This window comes from Chlorocebus sabaeus, chromosome 4 (assembly GCF_047675955.1).
Source record: "Chlorocebus sabaeus isolate Y175 chromosome 4, mChlSab1.0.hap1, whole genome shotgun sequence".
NCBI lineage: Eukaryota > Metazoa > Chordata > Mammalia > Primates > Cercopithecidae > Chlorocebus > Chlorocebus sabaeus.
In genome coordinates, this window is record NC_132907.1 from 39,466,992 (window position 1) to 39,488,167 (window position 21,176).

At 39.6% G+C, this 21,176-nt stretch overlaps 1 protein-coding gene across 1 annotated transcript in view; it reads right to left on the reverse strand.

The window, feature by feature from the left end:
* Positions 1–20,392, reverse strand: part of IL31RA (interleukin 31 receptor A) — a 60,561-nt gene extending 40,169 nt beyond the window's left edge. The window contains exons 1-3 of the mRNA XM_007972784.3: positions 20,014–20,392; positions 11,241–11,358; positions 7,733–7,914 (exon numbers count right to left, since the gene is read on the reverse strand). Of these exons, the coding sequence (XP_007970975.2) occupies positions 7,733–7,914; positions 11,241–11,358; positions 20,014–20,116 (403 nt within the window). The 5' untranslated portion in view covers positions 20,117–20,392. The remainder of the gene's footprint in view (positions 1–7,732; positions 7,915–11,240; positions 11,359–20,013) is intronic.
* Between the last annotated feature and the right edge of the window lie 784 nt (positions 20,393–21,176).

Here is a 21,176-nt window from a genome sequence, read left to right on the forward strand (position 1 = left end):
TTCTACTAAAAATACAAAAATTAGCTGCGTAAAGTGGTGCGTGCCTGTAGTCCCAGCTGCCTGGGAGGCTGAGGCAGGAGAATCACTTGAACCTGGGAAGCAGAGGTTGCAGTAAGCTGAGATTGTGCCACTGCACTCCAGCCTGGGAGATAGGGCAAGACTCTGTCTCAGAAAAAAAAAAAAAGGACAGACACTGGCTGAACTAAACTTGTAGGAGATCTGGAAACCAACCCAAGGTTTATAACCATAATAAACACCAAATCAAGACAAAGTCACCTTAAAAGTGGCAGGAAAATAGTTTTGTGGCTGTCTTACTTGCTCTTGCCCCACCCTCTGCCTGAAACATCAGTGGTCTTGGTTTGGAGAAGGTGGCATCTCTGCTCTTATTTCCCTTCTACCAACTGGAGAGAACAAAGAATACTTATTTACATTCCAGCCTGTTGGAGGGCAGACTAAACGACTGGTCTCTGTTTTGCCTAACTTTAATCTTAGGCAGGAAAAGAGCCAGGCAGTGCTCATAAAAGCTACAGGGAGACTACAGATTCGTGGAAGCCTGGGGCAAGAGATTATGTAAGGAGACATACAATAAATTATATAAAATCATAAGGAGAAACTGGGTAAGACTCTTTGGGAAATTAAGACATTCAAAAGCAGCTATGGCCGGGCACAGCATCTCACACCTGTAATCCCAACACTTTGAAAGGCCGAGGCAAGCAGATCGCTTGAGCTCAGGAGTTTGAAACTGGCCTGGGCAACATGGTGAAATCCACCTCTACAAAAAAATATAAAAATTAGCTGGGTGTGGTGTGTACCTTAGTCCCAGTTACTTGGGAGGCTGAGGTAGGAGAATGGCTTGAGACCAGGAAGGGGAGGTTGCAATGAGCTATGATGACATCACTGAACTCCAGCCTGGGCAACAGAGCCAGACCCTGTCTCAAAAAACGAAGAAAAAAAGCAGCTGTGTGTATACATACTGTAACTGAGAAAGCACCATCCAGACCTAGGCAAGCTGTATACTCAGAAAAGAACTGAGAAGACTTTAAGTTTTCACCTAGGGCTAATCCCTAGGCTCAGAGTAAGCCCAACAAATCTATGAAGAACAGTCCCAGAACAGAGTCAGTCTGCAAAGACTTGGAGAAGTAGCTGTTTTTTCCAATGCCCAATTTTTAACAACAACAAAAATTGCAAGGCATACAAAGAAACAGGACAACATGGCCCGTTTAAGTAAACAAAATAAAACCACAGAAACTGTCCCTGAGGAAGCCCAGCAATCAGAATTTCTAGACCAAGACCCTAAAATGAACATCTTAAATATGTTCAAAGAGCTAAAGTTAAACACGGACAAAGAACTAAAGGAAATCAGGAAAATGATACATGAACAAAATGAGAATATCAACAAAGATACAGAAATTTTTTTTAAAAAAGAAGCAAACAAAAACTCTGAAGTTGAAAATCACAATACCTGAAATATAAATTCACTACAGGGGTTCAGCAGTAAATTTAAGCAGGCATAAGAAACAATCAGTAAAGGTGAAGATAGAACAACTGAAAGTATTGAGTCTCAGGAACAGAAAGAAAAAAGAATAAGGAAAAATAAACAGAGTCTAAGGGACCTGTGGAACAGGATCAAGCCAACCAATAAACACATTTTGGGAGTTTCTGAAAGAGAAGAGAGAGAGGAAGTGGTGGAGAGATTATTTGAAGAAATACTAGCTAAAAAGTCCCCAGATTCAATGAAACACACAAATCTACAAATCCAAGAATCCCAGTGAATACTAAGTAGGATAAACCCAAAGAGACCCACACTAAGACACATTACAACCAAACCCCAGAAAATCAGTCTCTTGGAAGCAGCAAGAGAGATACAACTCATTACATACAATGGATCTTCAATAATAATATCAACTAATTTGTCAGCAAAAACCTTAGAGCCCAGAAGGCAGTGGGCTAATACATTTAAAGTGCTGAAAGAGAAAAAGAATTGTCAAATGAGAATTATACACCTGGCAAAACTGTTCTTCAAAAATGAGGGAGAAATTAAGACATTCCAAGATAAATAAAAGTTGAGAGAGTTCATTACCAATAGGCCTGCCCTATAAGGAATGCTAAAAGGAGTCTTTCAGGTAGAAATGGAAGGACGCTAGACATTGACTTGGAATCAGATGAAGATATAAAGATCTCTAGTATAAATACATGAGCAAATATAAAAGCTAGTATTATTGTAATTATGGTTTATAATTCCTCTTTTAATTTTCCAAAGAATTTAAAAGATTAATGCATAAAAAACAATTACAGCTTTATGGTATACAATGGATACAGATATAATTTGTGACATCAGTGACATAAAGTGGAGGTGGGGAATGAAGCTGTGTAGCAGTAGAGTTCTATATGCAATTGAAGTTAAGTTAATATCATTTCAAATTAGATTGTTATAACTTTAGATGCTATTTGTAGTCCCCATGGTACTCTCAAACAAAGTATCTATAGAAAATCCTCAAAAGGAAGTCAAAACATGTCACCATAAAAAATCAACTAAACGGCCGGGCGCGGTGGCTCAAGCCTGTAATCCCAGCACTTTGGGAGGCCGAGACGGGCGGATCACGAGGTCAGGAGATCGAGACCATCCTGGCTAATACAGTGAAACCCCGTCTCTACTAAAAAATACAAAAAAATAGCCGGGTGAGGTGGCGGGCGCCTGTAGTCCCAGCTATAGGGAGGCTGAGGCAGGAGAATGGCACAAACCCGGGAGACGGAGCTTGCAGTGAGCTGCGATCCGGCCACTGCACTCCAGCCCGGGCGAAAGCACGAGACTCCCTCTCAAAAAAAAAAAAAAAAAAAAAAAAATCAACTAAACACAAAAGAAGACAATAATGAAAAAAAGAGGGATAAAAAAACTATAAAATATAAAGAAAACCTTTAAAATGTCAAAAGTAAGTCCTTTCTTATCAATAATTACTTTAAATGTAAATAGGTTAAACTCTCTAGCCCAAATACACAGATTAGCAAATAATTAAAAAAAAAAAATCCAACTGTCTGGGCACAAAGGCTCATGCTGGTAATCCCAACATTTTGGGAGGCCAAAGCAGAGGGTTCATTTGAGGCCAGGGGTTCAAGACTAGCCTGGGTAACATAGCAAGTCTCTATAAAAAATAAGATAAAATTTTTAAATGTAAAAAAAAGATCTAACTATATGCTATCTACAAAGACTAACTTTAGATCTGAAAATACAAATAGATTGAAAGTGAAAGGATGAAAAAAGATGTTCCATGCAAATAGTAACCAAAAGAGAGCAGAATGGGCATACTAAAATCAGACAGAATAGAATAAAACTGATGCATATCAAACATAGCAAAAGTTTATTCATTTAGGTACCACTAATTATAATAATTTGTGTCAGAGACTGGACCAAAGTAAACCCTGGCATTATCTGTGAAAAAAGGTTTAAGCAAATTACCACTGTAAACTGGGAGTAGGGGGGACATATTTCAATTAGAAATCAAAAAAAAAATATATATATATAAAGATGGAATCTCACTCTGTCACCAGGCTGGAGTGCAGTGGCGTGATCTTGGCTCACTGCAACCTCTGCCTCCCGAGTTCAAGCGATTCTCCTACCTCAGCCTCCTGAGTAGCTGGGACTACAGGTGCACACCACCACGCCCAGCTAATTTTTATATTTTTAGTATAGACAGCCTTTCACCATGTTGGCCAGGATGGTCTCAATCTCTTGACCTCATGATTCGCCCACCTTGGCCTCCCAAAGTGCTGGGATTACAGGCATGAGCCACCGCACCTGGCCCAAAATATTTTTAATTGCTCTTAAAAGCACTGTCATAGTTCTATCCACTTGAATTTAAATTAGAAAAGTTCTAGTGAAAGTAATGGCAAAAACCACAATTACTTTTGTACTAACCTAAAAATTATAAAATTATTAGGCTCATTATTCTGATATTATATGCTTTTATTAAAGGATTAAAAAAAAAATCTTAGTACTTAGCAACACTTTGCCAGGTCCTAGAAACATATAATAAAAACAGAGTTTCTTCAGAGGTTAATTTTATAATTCCAGTATTGTATCAATTGAGGCCAAAATTCCTCCTCAACATTTTAAGCAGTGCCAATTACAGAATATTTAAATAGATACTAAATCTGGTTGAAAGAGGGACTAGAAAGTTTGTTTTGTTTTGCATTTTCTTTGTAACTGAATTTGTTTTTTAATATTTTAATTGCTAAAGTAATAATACACTTATTTTAAGAAAGTAAAAATAATAATAATAAGGTTTTTGAGAAAAAGTAAATAATCTTGTCCCTTTCCAGGCCCATCACCGTGAATTAACAACAATGTTTACAGTGTGGAGTGTCTTCCAAATGGAGTTCTTAAAAAAAGTTTTATAAAGAAACCAAGTCAAAAACTACCCACAAAGAAAGCCCAGGCATAAATGGCTTCACTGAGGAAATCTATGACAGATTTAAAAATAATTAACACTAGTCTTTCACAGACTTTTCCAAAAAATAGAAGATGAGGAAACACTTACTAGCTCATTCTATGAGGCCAATATTACCCTGATACCAAAAACAAAGATATCACAAGAAAGTTACACACCATATCCATGTTGAATATAGAAGCAAAAATCCTCAACAAAAAACTAGGAATCCAAATTCAGTAACATATAAAAAGAATTATACACCACAACTAAGTGGTACTTATTACAGAAATACAAGGTTTGTTTAACTTATGAAAATCATTCAATGTAAGACACCATTTTAATAAAAGACAAAACCACATGACCATCCCACCAGATAAAGAAAAGGCATGTGACAAGATCCCACACCTATTCACGATAGGGAAACACTCAACAAACTATGAATGGAAGGAAATTTTCTCAATGCAATGGGTATCTACAAAACCCATAGCTAACATCAAACTTAAATGATGAAAGACTAGATGCTTTCCCCCTAAGATCAGGAACAAGAAAAGGATGTCTGCTTTCAACACTTTTATTCAATGCTATACTAAAAGTTCCAGACAAAGCAACTAGACAAGAAAAATAAAATGTATCCAGATCATAAAGGAAAAAATAGAATTATGTTTGCAGATGACATTACCTTGTATGCAGACAATCCTAAGGAATCCACCTGAAAAACCTTTTAGAACCAATAAACAAGTTCAACATCCAATTACCAAATCAATATACAAAAATCAATTGTATTTATATACACTAACAATGAACAATCTGGAAATAAATTAAGAAAGCAATTCCATTTACAATAGCATTTAAAAGAATATAATACTTTGGAATAAATTGAACCAAATAAGTGTATGACTTCTACACTGAAAACTGTAATAAATTAATGAAAGAAACTGAAGGCAGCCTAAATAAATGGAAAGATATCCCATGTTCATGGATTGGAAGATTGTATATTCTGAAGATTACAGTATCCATATTGAAATTGCAGCTGCCTTCTCTGCAGAAATTGACAGGCTAATACTAAAATTTATATGGAAATGCAAGGGACCCAACAGCTAAAATAATCTTGAAAAAGAACACAGTTGGAGGACCCACTTTCCCAATTTCAAAATTTATCATAAGGCTACAGTAATCAAGACAGTATGCTCTTGGCCTAATGACAAAAATATAGTTCAATGGAATAAAATTGAGAACCCTGAAAAATACCTTACATTTATGGTGAATGAATTGATTTTCACAAGGGTGCCAAGACAATTCAACAACATGGTGGGGGGTGTGTGGGGGCAGAAGTCATCTTTTCAACAAACGGTTCTGGGATAACTGGATATCCACATGCAAAAGAATAAAGTTAGACCCCTATTTAACACCATATACAAAAATTAACTCAAAATGGATCAACAATTCAAATGTAGGAACTAAGACTTCAAAACTCTTAGAAAAAAACTACAGCAGTAAATCTTTCTGACCTCAGGTTAGGCAATGGTTTCTTAGATATGACACCTAAAGTACAAACAATCAAAGAAAAAAATATACATTTTTGACTTCATATAAATACTTTTCTACCTTAACCATGTAAAAAGTAAAAGAAAACCCCGAAACAGGGAGGAAATATTTGCAAATTACATATCTGATAAGGAACTTGTGCCAAGAATATATAAAGAATTATTAAAATTCAACAATAAAGACAACTCAATTATAAGTGGGCAAAGGATTTGAATAAACATTTCTCCAGAGAATAGATACAAATGGCCAATAAACACATGAAAAATGTTCAACATCATTGGACATTGGATAAATACAAATCAGAACCATGACAAGGTATCACTTCACACCTACTAGGATGGCTATAATTATAAAAAGATGGACAATAACAAGTGTTGGTGAGGGTATGCAGAAATCATAACCTTTATGAATTGCCAGTGGGAATGTTAAATGGTACAGCCACTTTGATAAAGTTTAGCAGTTCTACCAAAAGTTGAACATTGAGTTACCATGTGACTCAGCAATTTCACTAGGTATATATCTAAGAGAATTGAAACATGTCCACACAAAAAACTGTACACAAATATTCACAGCAACATTATTCATAATAATCAAAAGGTAACAACAAGCCAAATGTCCATAAACTGATGTACAGGTAAACAAAATGTGGTATATCCATCCAGTGGAATATTATTTAGCTATAAAAAGAAATAAAGCACGAATACATGCTGCAACATTGATGAACCTTGAAAACATTATGCTAAGTGAAAGAAATTAGATACAAAAGACCACATATTTTATCATTATATTTTTATAAAATGTATAGGCAAATCCATACAGGCAGAAAATAGATTAGTGGTTGCCAGGGAATGAAGGAAAGAGAAAACAAAGGATTGGGGACTGACTGCTAATGGGTATGAATTTTCTTTTGAGGGCGATAAAAATGTTCTGGAATTCGTGGTGACATTTGTACAACTTTGTGAATACAATAAAAACCACTGAACTATACACTTTAAAAAGGTGAAATTTACATAATGTGAATTATATCTCAATACAGTTATAATTTTAAAAGTGGTGAAAATGAGTCTTTGGAAAATTTTTTTTTTTTTTTTTTTTTGGAGACGGAGTCTCACTGTGTCCCCCAGGCTGGAGTGCAGTGGCACGACCTCGGCTCACTGCAAGCTTCGCCTCCCGGGTTCACACCATTCTCCTGCCTCAGCCTCCCAAGTAGCTGGGACTACAGGCGCCCACCACCTCGCCCGGCTAGTTTTTTGTATTTTTAGTAGAGACGGGGTTTCACCATGGTCTCGATCTCCTGACCTTGTGATCTGCCCGCCTCGGCCTCCCAAAGTGCTAGGATTACAGGCGTGAGCCACCGCGCCTGGCCGGAAAATTTTTTTTTAAGTCAGAAGTAGTGAGGCATTTTAAAAACAAATAATTTTATGCTCTTTTCCTTTATGAGCAATGACATTGGCAGGGTGAGGTGGTGGGGAGAGACCTTTTTGTTTCTTTGAGTGCAATTACAAACTACAACAGGAAACCAGTGGCCCAAAAAATAGCTCTTGTTTCTCATTCCTTTTTTCTCATTTGGTGAATCCCTCCCTCCCTCCCTCCCCCACTTCCTTTCTTCTTTAATTAGAAGATGAATTTTCTGTATACCCACAACACGTATTATATCCTTGAACTCGATGAGCCTACTTTTGAGTTCACAGATACCTCTTTAACAAAGAAGGAGGTAAACATTTAATAAAGAGTATATAAGAATATCAAATAACACTTACCTATGTCCTCTAATCTCCAACATGTCATATCAGATTTAATTACACCATCTGCATTTTCAGCTTCCACCTCAATGGTATAATTATCTGGGATCGTTATTCTTGGAAGGAAAAAAGAGCACGAAGCACGATTTTCACTTGTAGAACTACTGGTTGTACAATTATCATGTTTTTTTCCAAAAGCGCTTTGAAGGAAAAAGTTATTCAACATGAGTTTAGTACAATGGTTTGGAAACTTAGCCATATTTAATGTATTAAGCAGTATTTGTTAGTTTTTCTCTGGGTTTCTCTTGAGAACTGTATAGTCCAGGATATTTGGTTGTCCTCTTTCCAACTTCCTTCCTCGCCTCCAAGGAAAGGTAAAGGTTACCTGCTTTCTGCCACCTGAGATGCTTTAGGAGCCATGAAAACCTCTTTGGATCCCTGTAAGTCATGAAAAGCTACAGTTGCAGTGTATGTCCTATTGGCAAGAAATCATGGGTAGGTTCCTGAAAAAGCCAGATTCTAGCCTTAAAAATTTATTCTTTTACATATGTGTGTAAAAATATATTTTTATATATAAGGATTTGTTAAATACATTATGGTAGATACATAAATAGAATTTAAAATGATGGTTTTTAACATACTATATTGATTGATATGGAAAGATACATCTACTGCTGGTGAAAAAAGTAGGATGCATATCATGTATAGAACAATCATAGTTACATAAATATAAAGATATTTACATAACTATTTGTAGAGATATCTAGAGAGATCATCAAAATGTTCAAGTTGTTACCTTTGGCGGTGGGATTCTGGGTAACTTTTTACATTCTTTATAATTTTTCAAGTTGAATTTTTGAACATTAGTATATATTGTTTTCAGAAAAATCTTTAAAACAGATAGATTGATGATAGATTAGATATATACCATTAAGCTGTAACTTAACGAAAACAAATACACAAATTAGTGGGAATCAGATGGGTGGTTCTAGCTATAGTCCACATGGTTCTGGAGATTGTGGAGGAGATAAAGTAGGCTGAGAACAGAAAAGAAGGCCCACCTTGCAAAGTACCAGTGTTTGCTGGTGTGCAGGAAGACATATACACATAGAATACATACAGGAAGACATAGTCACATAGAATCATGGAATTTTGAAACTAGAAAGGACCTCAAGAGTGGTTGATGGTTATTTTACAGCACAAAAATGGCCTCCAGGGCAATGTGTCATGGTTATAAGCATAGGTTCTAGAATCAGACCAGGTTTGAATCATGGCTTTGCCCCTATTAACTGTGTGACTTGGGCAAGTTCTTTAACCTCTCTGTGCCTTAGTTTTCTCATCTGTAAAATGAAGACAGTAATATATCTATAGCATAGGGTTATGAGGATGAAATGAGCTAATACACATAAGGCACTTTTAAAACGTACAGCACAGAGTCAATACATGTGAGCTGTTACTACTGTTATTGTAGTTGAATGCTTCTGCATTTATTCATGCTGTGACCTTTGAGAAATGACCTTTCTCTCCTTTTCCACACCTCTAGACCTCCTTTCAGCCTCAGTTCAAAAATCACTATCTCCATGAAGGCATCCCCAACTCCTCCTTTTTTCCCCAGGAAAAATTATTTCCTATTGTTTCTGGACATCAGAAACATGACCCACTGAAAAGTGCTCCCAGATAGGCCATCCACAGGGAAACCCTTCCACTTTGCTTGGAAGAGATCCTCTTGCAAAAGTGCAAGCAGCCTAGGAGTTCTGGAGAGCCCAGCTGGCCTGAGGCCATCAAGGGGAGCTGTGTATAGGCCTGGGGATGCCCAGGTGTTTTCTATTTCTCCATGTTCAACTGGTGATAATAATGACAACCCAAAGGGAAAGATGGAGGAAGAGGGGAGATGTTTCTATAAGACAGAAAAATAGGAGTAAACCTATAAAGGTGCCCAGATTCTCATTCTACTAGCAATTGATATTCAACACTGGGACTAGAACTGACAAATCTGGAAGAAAAGTCATTTGGATCATGGGTTATTAGGCCTCTATCATTCTTATTTTCTAAAACAGGGATGAGCAAATGACAGCCTGTAGGTCAAATATAGCCCATCTCTTGCTCTCGCACAGCCTGTAGGCTTAAGACTATTTACATGTTGTTAATGGTTGAAAAATAAATAAAACAAAGAAAAATACTTTGGGGCATGTGAAAATTACATAAAATTCATATTTCAGTGGCCATGGATAAAGTTTTATTGGAAAGCAGCCATGCCTATTGGTTTATATATTGCCTTATATATTGGTTTATATAGCTGTGTGAATGCTATAGCAGTAGTGTTGAAAAGTTCTGACAGAGACCAATCTCCTTCTGAATATTACTATATTTACCATCTGGCCCTTTACAGGAGAAGTTTGCTGACTCATATTTTAAAGCATCTCTCTGACATAGGTGCTCATAGCTATATCAGTGCTGCAGAGAATACTGCTTGTTTTTTTTTTTTTTTCATTTTTTCCACTGAAAACATAAAGTGGACTTCCCTTGCAACATGAGATTTTGCTTAAAAACAAAGAATTTGCAATCACAGACTAAAGATCATCTTACAATGCTTCCCAACATGGGCCCCCTTATTCATTATTCACAAGAAGGAAGTAATGAGCTATGTTAAAAAGTTTTGTTAAAAAGGACAGGCACGGTGGCTCATGCCTGTAATCCCAGCACTTTTGGGGACTGAGGTAGGCAGATCACTTGAAGTCAGGAGTTCAAGACCAGCCCGGCCAACGTGGTGAAACCTCGTCTCTACTAAAAATACAAATGTTAGCCAGGTATGGTGGTGTGCACCCGTAATTCCAGCTACTTGGGAGGCTGAGGCAGGAGAATCACTTGAACCTGGGAGATGGAGGTTGCAGTGAGCTGAGATCACGCCACTGTACTCTAGCCTGGGTGACAGAGTGAGATTGTCTCAAAAAAAGAAAAAAAATTTTTTTAACCTGCAAATATTTACTTAAAACATCTAACTTTTGGCTAGAATTATAATTAAAAATTATAAAATTTTCATTCTACAGAATTGGAATAAAGAGGGATGCTTGAGGTAGTAAAAAAAAAAAAAAATTGGGGAATCATTGTCCTGTGGAACACTGTTTGACAGAGGTCACACAGCAAATTAGTGGCAGACCATGGTCAATTGCCTCTTGGTTCTGGGATTACAACCCTACTTACTATATCTGGATCCAGAAAGAATGAGCAGTTTTATAACACATTCTGGGAAGAGGCAGGGTATAGTTGGGTGGAGTAAATAAACAGATTTTTCCACTGTGACTGATCTCAGCCAATGGGGAATCCAGGAGGAGGTCACCACTGGCTATGCCTCCCCTCCCTCTGCAGCTCCAGATCCCGTCCACAAGCCACTGGATGCACACAGAGATCACCCAGAAGCTGTCACTGAGGAAACTTTTTGCTTCATCTGGGATGTGAATCATGAACGAATCAGGAGCCTCTGCCTCCCCCATGCCCCGACCGATAAAACACAAGCTCCTGTACTTACTAAGTTCTCTTAGCTGTGTACTGGGTAAAACTGGTTTCCTTTCCTGGACTCCAAGTGCAGGTTAAATTTTTCCTGTAGTAGTAGACACAGGAAATGTTCTCAGGCTTAGCTGGCAGAGCTAAATAAATTAAAAACATACACACACAAACACAAAAATTTCAGTATACAATAAATATTGCCAGCATTGAACATTTTTAATGGAAAATATGCTGATTAAAAGCTAGATTTTTTTGGTTAGTGGCTAGGTGTAACGGGTTCTTTCAATTAGGTTCAATGGAAAGAATCTAACTTCATCTCTTTAATTATTGCCTTTGAAGAGCTAGATTTCTACTTTTTTAAGAAATCCTTTTTTACATTCTTACTTAAAAGTAACATTGGAGAAGCAAGCATTTTTAAAACACCAAGAAATACATACAAAGTATTTGTGATATACTCAGTAAAGCATCAAATGGTAGAATCACTCTGGATAACCCATGGGTAACAGATGATGAGGGCATAAGCAAGAATACGACCATGCCACACTTCAACCATGTGTATCAACAATTTTCTTTTCCAGAAGACTGTATAGTAATTTATGAAATATCTTCAACTGTATCTTCATATCTTAGAAATCTTGCTCCTGAGAGCTCCCCACTCCATAGCATCCACACTTTCATAGGGAAACCAGATACTACCATCTAGAACAGGGACTTAGACCTTTAAGGGTTCATGGGTAGAATTCAGGGGTCCATGAACTTAAATGGGGAAAATTTACATTTTTAATTTTCACTAACCTACTGTTGAAATTTAGAATTTCCTTCCATCATAAGTGTAATCAGCAAACCACAGTAATAGCATTATTGCCTGTGACTTTGACACCATTATAAATCACAAATATTTTCATATCATATTTTGGTTGCTGCAGGTACCTTAAAATATTTATATGGTTTGGTTGTGTCCCCACCCAAATCTCAACTCGAATTGTATCTCCTAGAATTCCCATGTGTTGTGGGAGGACCCAGGGGGAGGTAATTGAATAATGGAAGCTGGTTTTTCCTGTGCTATTCTCATTATAGTGAATAAGTCTCATGAGATCTGATGGGTTTATCAGGGGTTTACGCTTTTACTTCTTTCTCATTTTCTCTTGCTGCTGCCATGTAAGAAGTGCCTTTTGCCTCCTGCCATGGTTCTGAGGCTTCCCCAGCCATGTGGAACTATAAGTCTAATTAAACCTCTTTTTCTTCCTAGTTTCCGGTATGTCTTTATCAGCAGTGTGAAAATGGACTAATACAATTTGAAAAAATTATCACTATTTCTGAATTAAGGTAATTATTAATATGAGACCTAAATTAAGGCAATTATTAGGTCTTCTTATTTAATGTGTTAATAATGAAGACCACATATTACCAGATCACAAATTTGTTTCTTTAATATTTTGATGATTTCATTTCAGTATATTTTGGTATCTTTGTAATGCTATTTATTTTATTTGTGCATTTACAAACATTGTTTTGAGAATCAGCCCATAGACTTCACTAGATGACCAAGGGGTTGATCATAAACACACACACACACACACACACACACAAACACACATGCACAACTAAGAACTAAGAGCAATTTTAGACTAAGGGCCATGTTCAGCTCTGAGGCTTATACTCAATTCTTTGTTGAACCTTTGGCAAGATCATAGTCTTAAGAAGCAGGCATTTTTGAGAGAGGAGGGCAACTTCTTAAATTACATATCAAAGGAAGCTCTAGTGCTTCCTAGGAAGGAAGTCTCTACCAGACAAGAAGTAGGAAAAAGCTGATCACTTCTAACAAGTAAATATGGGGGCAGGGATGGGGAGGGAATGAAAGGAAGGTAAAGGAAAGAATTCTGATGTCAGTGTTCTTGATAGAGCAGTACAAACAAGCGGATGGGTTCCATGCACCAAGGTCATCTGGCTGGTAGCCTATTTCACCGGGTACAGCAAGCCTGGGGAAGATTGCCAGGCTGTAGTCTAGTAGGATTCCTCAACCGCTGGGCAAGGTATGGGTCCTTGGCCTGTTAGGAACTGGGCCATACAGCAGGAGGTGAACAGCAGTTGAGTGAGTATTACCATCTGAGCTCCCCGCCCCCACCCCCACCCCTACCTCAGAACAGCAGCAGCATTAGATTCTTATAGGAGCTGAACCCTACTGTGAACTGCTCATGCGAGGGATCTAGGTTGCTCCCTCCTTATGAGAATCTAACTAATGCCTGATGATATGAGGTAGAACAGTTTCATCCGAAAACCATTCCCTGACTCCCAACCCCACACCCCCTGTCCATGGAAAAATTGTCTTCCATGAAACTGGTCCCTGGTGCCAAAAAGGCTAGGAACCACTAGTCTAGGGCAAGCCTCATGTTCCACTAAGCACCAACTCTACAGTGGCATTGAAGTCCCAACAATGTGCTGGCAGAGGGTGGCCTGGTGCAACTCTTCATGTAAGCTCCATGCAGGTGAATGTAGCACACAGGGATCCAGAAATTTCCCTGTGCCCTCAGAGTGGGGGGTGAGGATACAGCTGTGAGACTGGACCAGGCCTGGGATGAGGATGAAGCAGCTTCCATCCACAGAGGAACTTCAGGACCATGGGCAAACAACTGGAGCATAAGCTATGGCTCAAAGCACAGCCAAAGCCAGCTGTCCCATGGCAGATGGCAGAGGGGGATCAGACCACACCAGACAGTTCAGGAAAGACAGAGGGCAACACAAGGACTTCTTCCCACACATCCAAGACTGCAGTCACATAAGCCTTGCTCATATATTCAGACACCATCTTAAGGAGGAGCAGAGAGCAAGGCAGGGACCCCAAAGAGACTGAGTTAGCCAAAGACATCTTAAACCAGAAGAAATGACACAATGTTAAAAAATTTAAGTGCTACCCACACCCTCCTCTTTCTCACCCTTGCCTGACTTTCCAGTGGTAAGGGGACTTTAGAAATTGATTTGTTTGATCATAGAAAATAGGGATGCCTCATTTCTCTGCATATCTGAATAATATTATATATATTTCAACTCTGTCAGAGGTATTACCCTATAACACGAAGGTGGTGTAAAGGGGTTCCAGAATGGGTGGCATTCATTGTTTTGTTTAGGTTTGGGATTTTAAAAGGGCTGTAAATGTGTGTGTTTGTATATACATTCATGTATTTGGTCTATGAACTAAGCATTGTCTACATGGGTAAAGGAGCCACTGAGAATGACAAATGAGGGTGAGGGAGAGCTAAATGGCTTCCTGTTGTGTCAACATTTCTAGCTCTCTCTAGAGAAGCTGCCTTCCTCCTAGTCCTGCACATGAGCCCGGCACCCACAGCACCCATCCAACAAGCAGTTCAAAGGCTTTCTATCTTTACTACTTGCACACTGAAAACCATGACAAAGCCAGTGATCTCCAGATCCAAATGCTTAAAAGGACCAAAGTTACTGGACCTGAATCAAATAATACTGCATGTTACATAGAGATTGAAAGCTACACCATTAACACATTTCTCAAACAGCCTATGCAGCTTGGAACACTCCCTGGGGATTTTTGGGGTCAAACAAGCAGAATGTTAACAGATCTCATGCCTCCCAACTGTCAGGAGGAAGTGCAAAGTCCTACATGAGGTGAACCAAGGGTTAGCTCGCAACACCCAGGAGGAATAACTCACACACTATCCCACTCACTCCCTGTCTCCATGGCTCAGAGATAAGGGCAGTGCATGCACAGTGCATGTGTGTGTATGGGGGAGTGTGTAGTGTGTGGTGTGTATGTGATGTGTATAATGTGTGTGATGTGTGTGTGGTATGTGTAGTATGTGTGCATAGTATATGTGTGAATGGTATGAGTGTGTAGTGTGTGTGGTATGTGTGTAGTGTGGATGTGTATGTGGTGTGTGTGTGTAGTGTGTGCAGGGTATGTGTGGTGTATGTGCAGTATATGTGTAGTGTGTGTGATGTGTTTATAATGTGTGTATAGTGTGTGTCTGCTGGAGTGTGTGTGTTGGTGTGTGTGTGGTGTATATGGTATGTAAATGATGTGTGTGTGGTGAGTGTGATATGTTTGTGTGATATATGTGACATATGTGTGGTGTGTGGTATGTTTATGATGTGTGTGTGGTGTGACATGTTTGTGTGGTATGTGTGACATATGTGTGGCATGTGTAGTGTGTGTAATGTGTTTATAGTGTGTGTGTAGTGTGCTGTGTGTAGTATGTTTATGGTGTGTGCGTGGTGTGTGTGATGTATATGTGTGGTATGTGGTGTGTGTGTGGTGTGTGTGATGTATATGTGTGGTATGTGTGGTGTGTGTAGTGTGGTGTGTGTGATGTATATGTGCGGTATGTGTGGTGTGTCTGTGTCTGTGTGTATACATGTGGGTCTATCCTTAGTCCCTGGCCAAGTTTCTTACACATATTCACACAGAGGTAGCCTGCCCCACCCCCATTTCACTCATACTCGTCACACTAACTCTCAGGAGGATTTCAAAGTTGATTCTTGGCCAGAGAACAAGGAAACAAGAAGCCTTTCCCTGTTTCCCCAGAATAGTCTTAGTCTTATACTATTCTCATTACGGCCTCCTGCGGTCATATTTTATTTTATTTCCTTTTCATTCTTGCTCTCCCTTGTGTTGGTTGAATCCAAAGCCAGCCACCAAGATATCAGTGTAGGAATAGATCCTCATAGATCTAAATACACCCCAGTCAAACCTAAGTGAATTCTGCTCTTTCCTGTTCTTCCTTAAATACCTCTTCCAAGCTTCTTCAAAAGCTTTGGTAACATATATTAGAAGCCATCAGCCAAAAAGAGAGTCAAATATCTGTTTTTCAGAACCATTAAAAGTGTCACCAGGTGTCAATGATTTTTGGAGCCACCAGGAGAAGAGGATGTGGCTCCCAAAATGATTTTCCACTCAACCCAGGCTGTTTTTATGAGACTACACTTGTTTTTCCCTTACTGGGTGGCATATGGTGAGAGACAGCAATAGTCTCACAAAGGCTCTCTTGACATTGGTGTTACGAAATAGATCTGTGGTAGATAAAATGAATGCTCACCAATATTTCCAGTGCTCCTCCATAGGATGGCCATGGGATTTGCCTTGGCCTTTGTCATGTGAGAGGAAGCGTCCAAATGCTGGTGCATGACTCTCTTCTCTCTCCTCCTCCTGTCACTGCACACCTTGAAAACGCATGCTGACATGGTGTGCGTGAGGACAGCAGAACCCCACCAGCCTGGGTCCCTACTTACCTGCGACGGACATGTAGTTTGCTGTTTTAAATACTAATATTTTAGGCTTGTTTATTATTACAGCATAAACAACTCCCCCTGACTAATATCTAAATAGCCTGCTCTCTCCAGTATTCTCAGACTTACAGGAGGAACTTAACAGTACTTTTCCCTAGTTTTGTGTCCTCATGACATTTTAATTCTGCATATGAGGATTTTAGATTCATTTTGTCACAGATTAGGGGGTTGAGGGGAACTGGAATAAAAACTGAACCAAATCAACAATGTTAGACTTCACTTCTACTTTCCTGCTTTTCTTTACCATTTCCAGTTTCAGTTATCTAGAGTGATTCCACATAGCTGAACAACCTTGGCTCTATGTACTAGAACTGCCTTGGCTGGCAGAGCCTACACATTTGTTGTCCTGCCTTCCTCCTTGTTGGCAATCAGTATGCCTATTTTAAGTCTTATTCAATTCTCCATCAGAAGATTGTCACAAACATGGGTAAAACTGTGATGCACAATGAAGAACACTTCACCTGTGTTGTATTTTCCCCCCAAACCCAGAAATACTTGTCAGTATTCCTTAAGACTGCCACGGTCATGAATAGTACGGAAAGACTACGAATTTGTCATAGACCAGCAGAGACCAAGGAGACATGACAATTCAATGCAATATGGTACCCTAAATTGGATCCTGGAATAGAAAGAAATCATTCAGGCTGGGCATAGTGGCTCATGCCTGTAATCCCAACATTGGGAGGCCAAGATGGGCAGATCATAAGGTTAGGAGTTGGAGACCAGCCTGGCCAACATGGTGAAACCCCATCTCTACTAATTATACAAAAATTAGCCGGGCATGGTGGCACACACCTGTAATCCTATCTACTCAGGAGGCTGAAGCAGGACAATCGCTTGAACCCAGGAGGCAGAGATTGCAGTGAGCTGAGATTGTGCCACTGCACTCTAGCCAGGGTGACAGAGCAAGACTCCATCTCAGATGCTGGTCACTCCCATCTATCTTTCCCTACACCCTCAAAATACAAACCATAGCAATATCCCCCTATTTCTAGAAATAAGGGAAAAAACATTCATCACTTTCCTCTAAGAAAAATTGGGAGAATGTTCTTGCTTATTAGAGAATTTCCCGTATGCAAGAAGAACGTTTTCCAAAATTATAAAGATGTTCTCCATCTCCCTCCTTCCCTCTATACTCATATCACTTTGGTGCTGTTGCAAAGTCAGTGTTTTGAAAAATATCTTGACCTAGAAGAAAAGCAAAGCTAAGCAGGACCAAGGGAAGGATATTCTAGATGAAAACAATGGTAGATATTGGAGCCAGTTTTGTAGGAGCTGGTATATGTGCAACATAAGAAGAGTGGAAAACAGAGATAGAAGACAGAAAAAGACAAGTTGAGGGAAAGGGTGACTTGATAGGAGCCACAGTGTCTGTAATTAGAAGTTTAGATTGGATAACTGGGAGCAATTGCTGATGAGAGGGAGAGCAACAGTCCTGTCTGCCTGTATCATCTATTTTCTATCACAACAGTCCCCTACCTTTTGGCACCAGGGACCAGTTTTGTGGAAGATAATTTTTCCATGGACCTGGGGTACAGATGGTTTCGGGATGAAACTGTTCCACCTCAGATCATCAGGCATTAGATTTTCATAAGGAGCACGCAATCTATCAATAGATCCCGCACATGCATAGTTCACAATAGGGTTCGTGCTCCTATGAGACTCTCATGCAGCTGCTGATTTGACAGGAGGCAGAGCTCAGGCAGTAACTCTGGCTCACCAGCAGCTCATTTCCTGCTGTGTGGCCTAGTTCTTAACACAGTCTGCAGCCTGGGGGTTGGGGACCCCTGGTCTATCAAGCTCCTGAGTGCCACAGGTGTAGTAACCCCAGGGGGCTAAGGTAGGCCATGCCAGGACAGAAGTCTGAAGGCATTCTCATCATCTCTGCCCTCTTGGTGACTCCAATTAGTACATGTTATGGGCTAAATTATGTCTCTCCAAAATCATATAATGAAGCCCTAACCCCCAGTCCCTCAAAATGTGACTGTATTTGGAGATAGAGCACTTAAAGATGTAACTAAGTTAAAATGGGATGATTACAATGGGCCCTAATCCAATCTGACTGGCATCCCTAGGAGGAGGAGAGACACCAGGGCTATGTGGGCACAGAGGGATGACCATGTAAAGAGGCAGCAAAAGGATGGCCACCTGCAAACCAGCCCAGCTGCCACCTTGACACTGGACTTCCAGCCTCCAGAACCGTGAGAAAATAAATTTCTGTTGCTTAAGCCACCCAGTCTGAGGTATTTTGTTATGGCAGCCTAAGCACATGAATACACTACATGACGCCTTCCCCACCTTCCCACTACCAGACCAGTGTCTCTGCTCTGAATGTTTTTTTAAACATAAGATATAATCAAACTAATGGATCTTAGATCTACAAGCCATTGTATGGATATTAGGCCTGTAGTCTTGAGTTGGAACACTATAGAAATATGTTGCTTCATTATTTCCCTTTATATCCTTGGAATTTATGGCAAATAGTATGAAAACTGATTATTTTTGTATTTATATATGTGTATTATATGAAGCCATAGCAACAACACAAAAACTATGGAGCTAAGCACTTCCTATCATAGTAGTTCCCTCTTTCTGTGGGTTTACTTTCTGTGGTTTCAGTTACTAGTGATCAACGCCATCTGAAAATGGGTGAGTACAGTACAATGAGATATTTAGAGAGAGGGAGACCACATTCACATAACTTTTTCTTTTTTTTGAGACAGGGTCTTTCTCTGGCCCAGGCTGGAGTGCAGTGGCATGATCTCAGCTCACTGCAACCTCCGCCTCCCAGGTTCAAGTGATCTTCCCACCTCAGCCTCCCAAGTAGCTGGGATTACAAGCATGAGCCACCACACTTGGTTGATTTTTGTATTTTTAGTAGAGATGGGGTTTTACCATGTTGGCCAGGTTGCTCTCGAACTCCTGACCTCAAATAATCTGCCCGCCTCAGCCTGCCAAAGTGCTGGGATTACAGGTGTGAGCCACTGTGCCCGACCTCACCTAACTTTTATTATACTAAATTAGTATAATGGCTCTATTTTATTATTGGTTAGTGTTTTAATCTCTTCATGCCCAAACATGCCTAAACTTCATCAGAGGTATGTATGTGAAGGAAAAAATTAGTATATATAGGGTTTGGTACTATCCACAGTTTCAGGCATCCACTGAGGATCTTGGAACATATTCCCCCACAGATAAGGGGAGACTACTCTATTCTAAAACAGTAGATGTCAGCACTTTTGGGGTCGTATCTCCCTTTGAAAATATGGTAAGCCATCTTGCCACATTTGCAAATGCATGAGTATATGTGAAACTCCATGCATGTCTGCACACACAGACACACATACAAATTCAGGGTGTTCACAAGTCCCCTTTTCTATCTGTGGATGTCCATAGTCCAGTGTCGTTTTAAAGTTAACACCTCTTGTTCAAAGAAGGGGATAATAATCACATGACCCGTAAAAGGGCCCAGGCCAACCTACCTGCCAGGCTGAATTTGCAGAGTAAAGGGAACATCCACAGTGCCCAGGTCCACATCATCCCCAGGTTAACCACAAAGGCTGGGGAGAGAACAGAAAATGACATCAGTCAAGAGTTGGTTTGCTTCATATCTCTTTTCAAAAGGTCTATTTCCAGTGGCAAATAGATTCGGGGGATTTTGGAGGGAGGAAGGAGCCTATTTTATTTTATTTTATTTTGTTGTCTATCATCATCTAGATCCTTCATAATTACTCCATCAACCCCAGTCAACATTTTAAAGATTTGCAATTACAACATGTTTTCCTTCATCCATAGTCCACTCGGCTACGTCTTATGAAAAGTATGCCAACTACCAAGAATATGCTCCAGAAAAAAATGAGTCTGTGCAGCTCTGAGGCCATCCTCTGGCCCCTGCCTCAGTGCCTAGGCCCTCCAGCCAAATGGAACAACTCACAGTTTCCTCAAGCACCATGCTATCTCACATCTCCATGCTCTGTGCATGCCCACGGTGCTCCTTTCCCCTTATTTCTGACAAAGTAATCATCTTTCCAGACTCATTTCAAAGCTCTCCTTCCCTAAGATGCCCTCTCTGAATTCCCACACGGAGTTGCCAGTCAGTCCCTCCTTTGTGCCCCACGCTCCACTATATCATGTGTCCTACAGCATCTGCCACAAGAATGGTGGTCAGCAATTTACCTGACAACTTTCCTACCTACAGGGACCTTCTTAAGGCAGTGCCTGGTACCTGGTAGACAATACTGTTTGTGGCATTTACTTGTTTATTGGAACAAAAAGAATGCTAGCTCATCATCTCATCTAAGATGAGATGGTGGGATAGTCTAAGAATAAAGCAAATGTAAAACCAGTCATTCATTTCAGGAAGAAATAAATGATGTTATATTTTCATCTGCCAAATGATTATAGAAAAAAAAAAGAAAAGGGTTCTTTACAAAATAAGTTACTTTAGAAAAATGTGCATGCAGGATTTCTGGAGAAAATTAGAGAGAGAACGTTTTCTTACATACGAACCAACTGAAATCCTTAGCGAATTGGAAATGCCTAAGATAATAAAGCAGAGTGAGAACTTGGAGCCGCAATAATAAAAACACCATGATGAAATAATAAAAGACTGGTCACACAGCAGCAAGTGCTGGTATCACTCAGT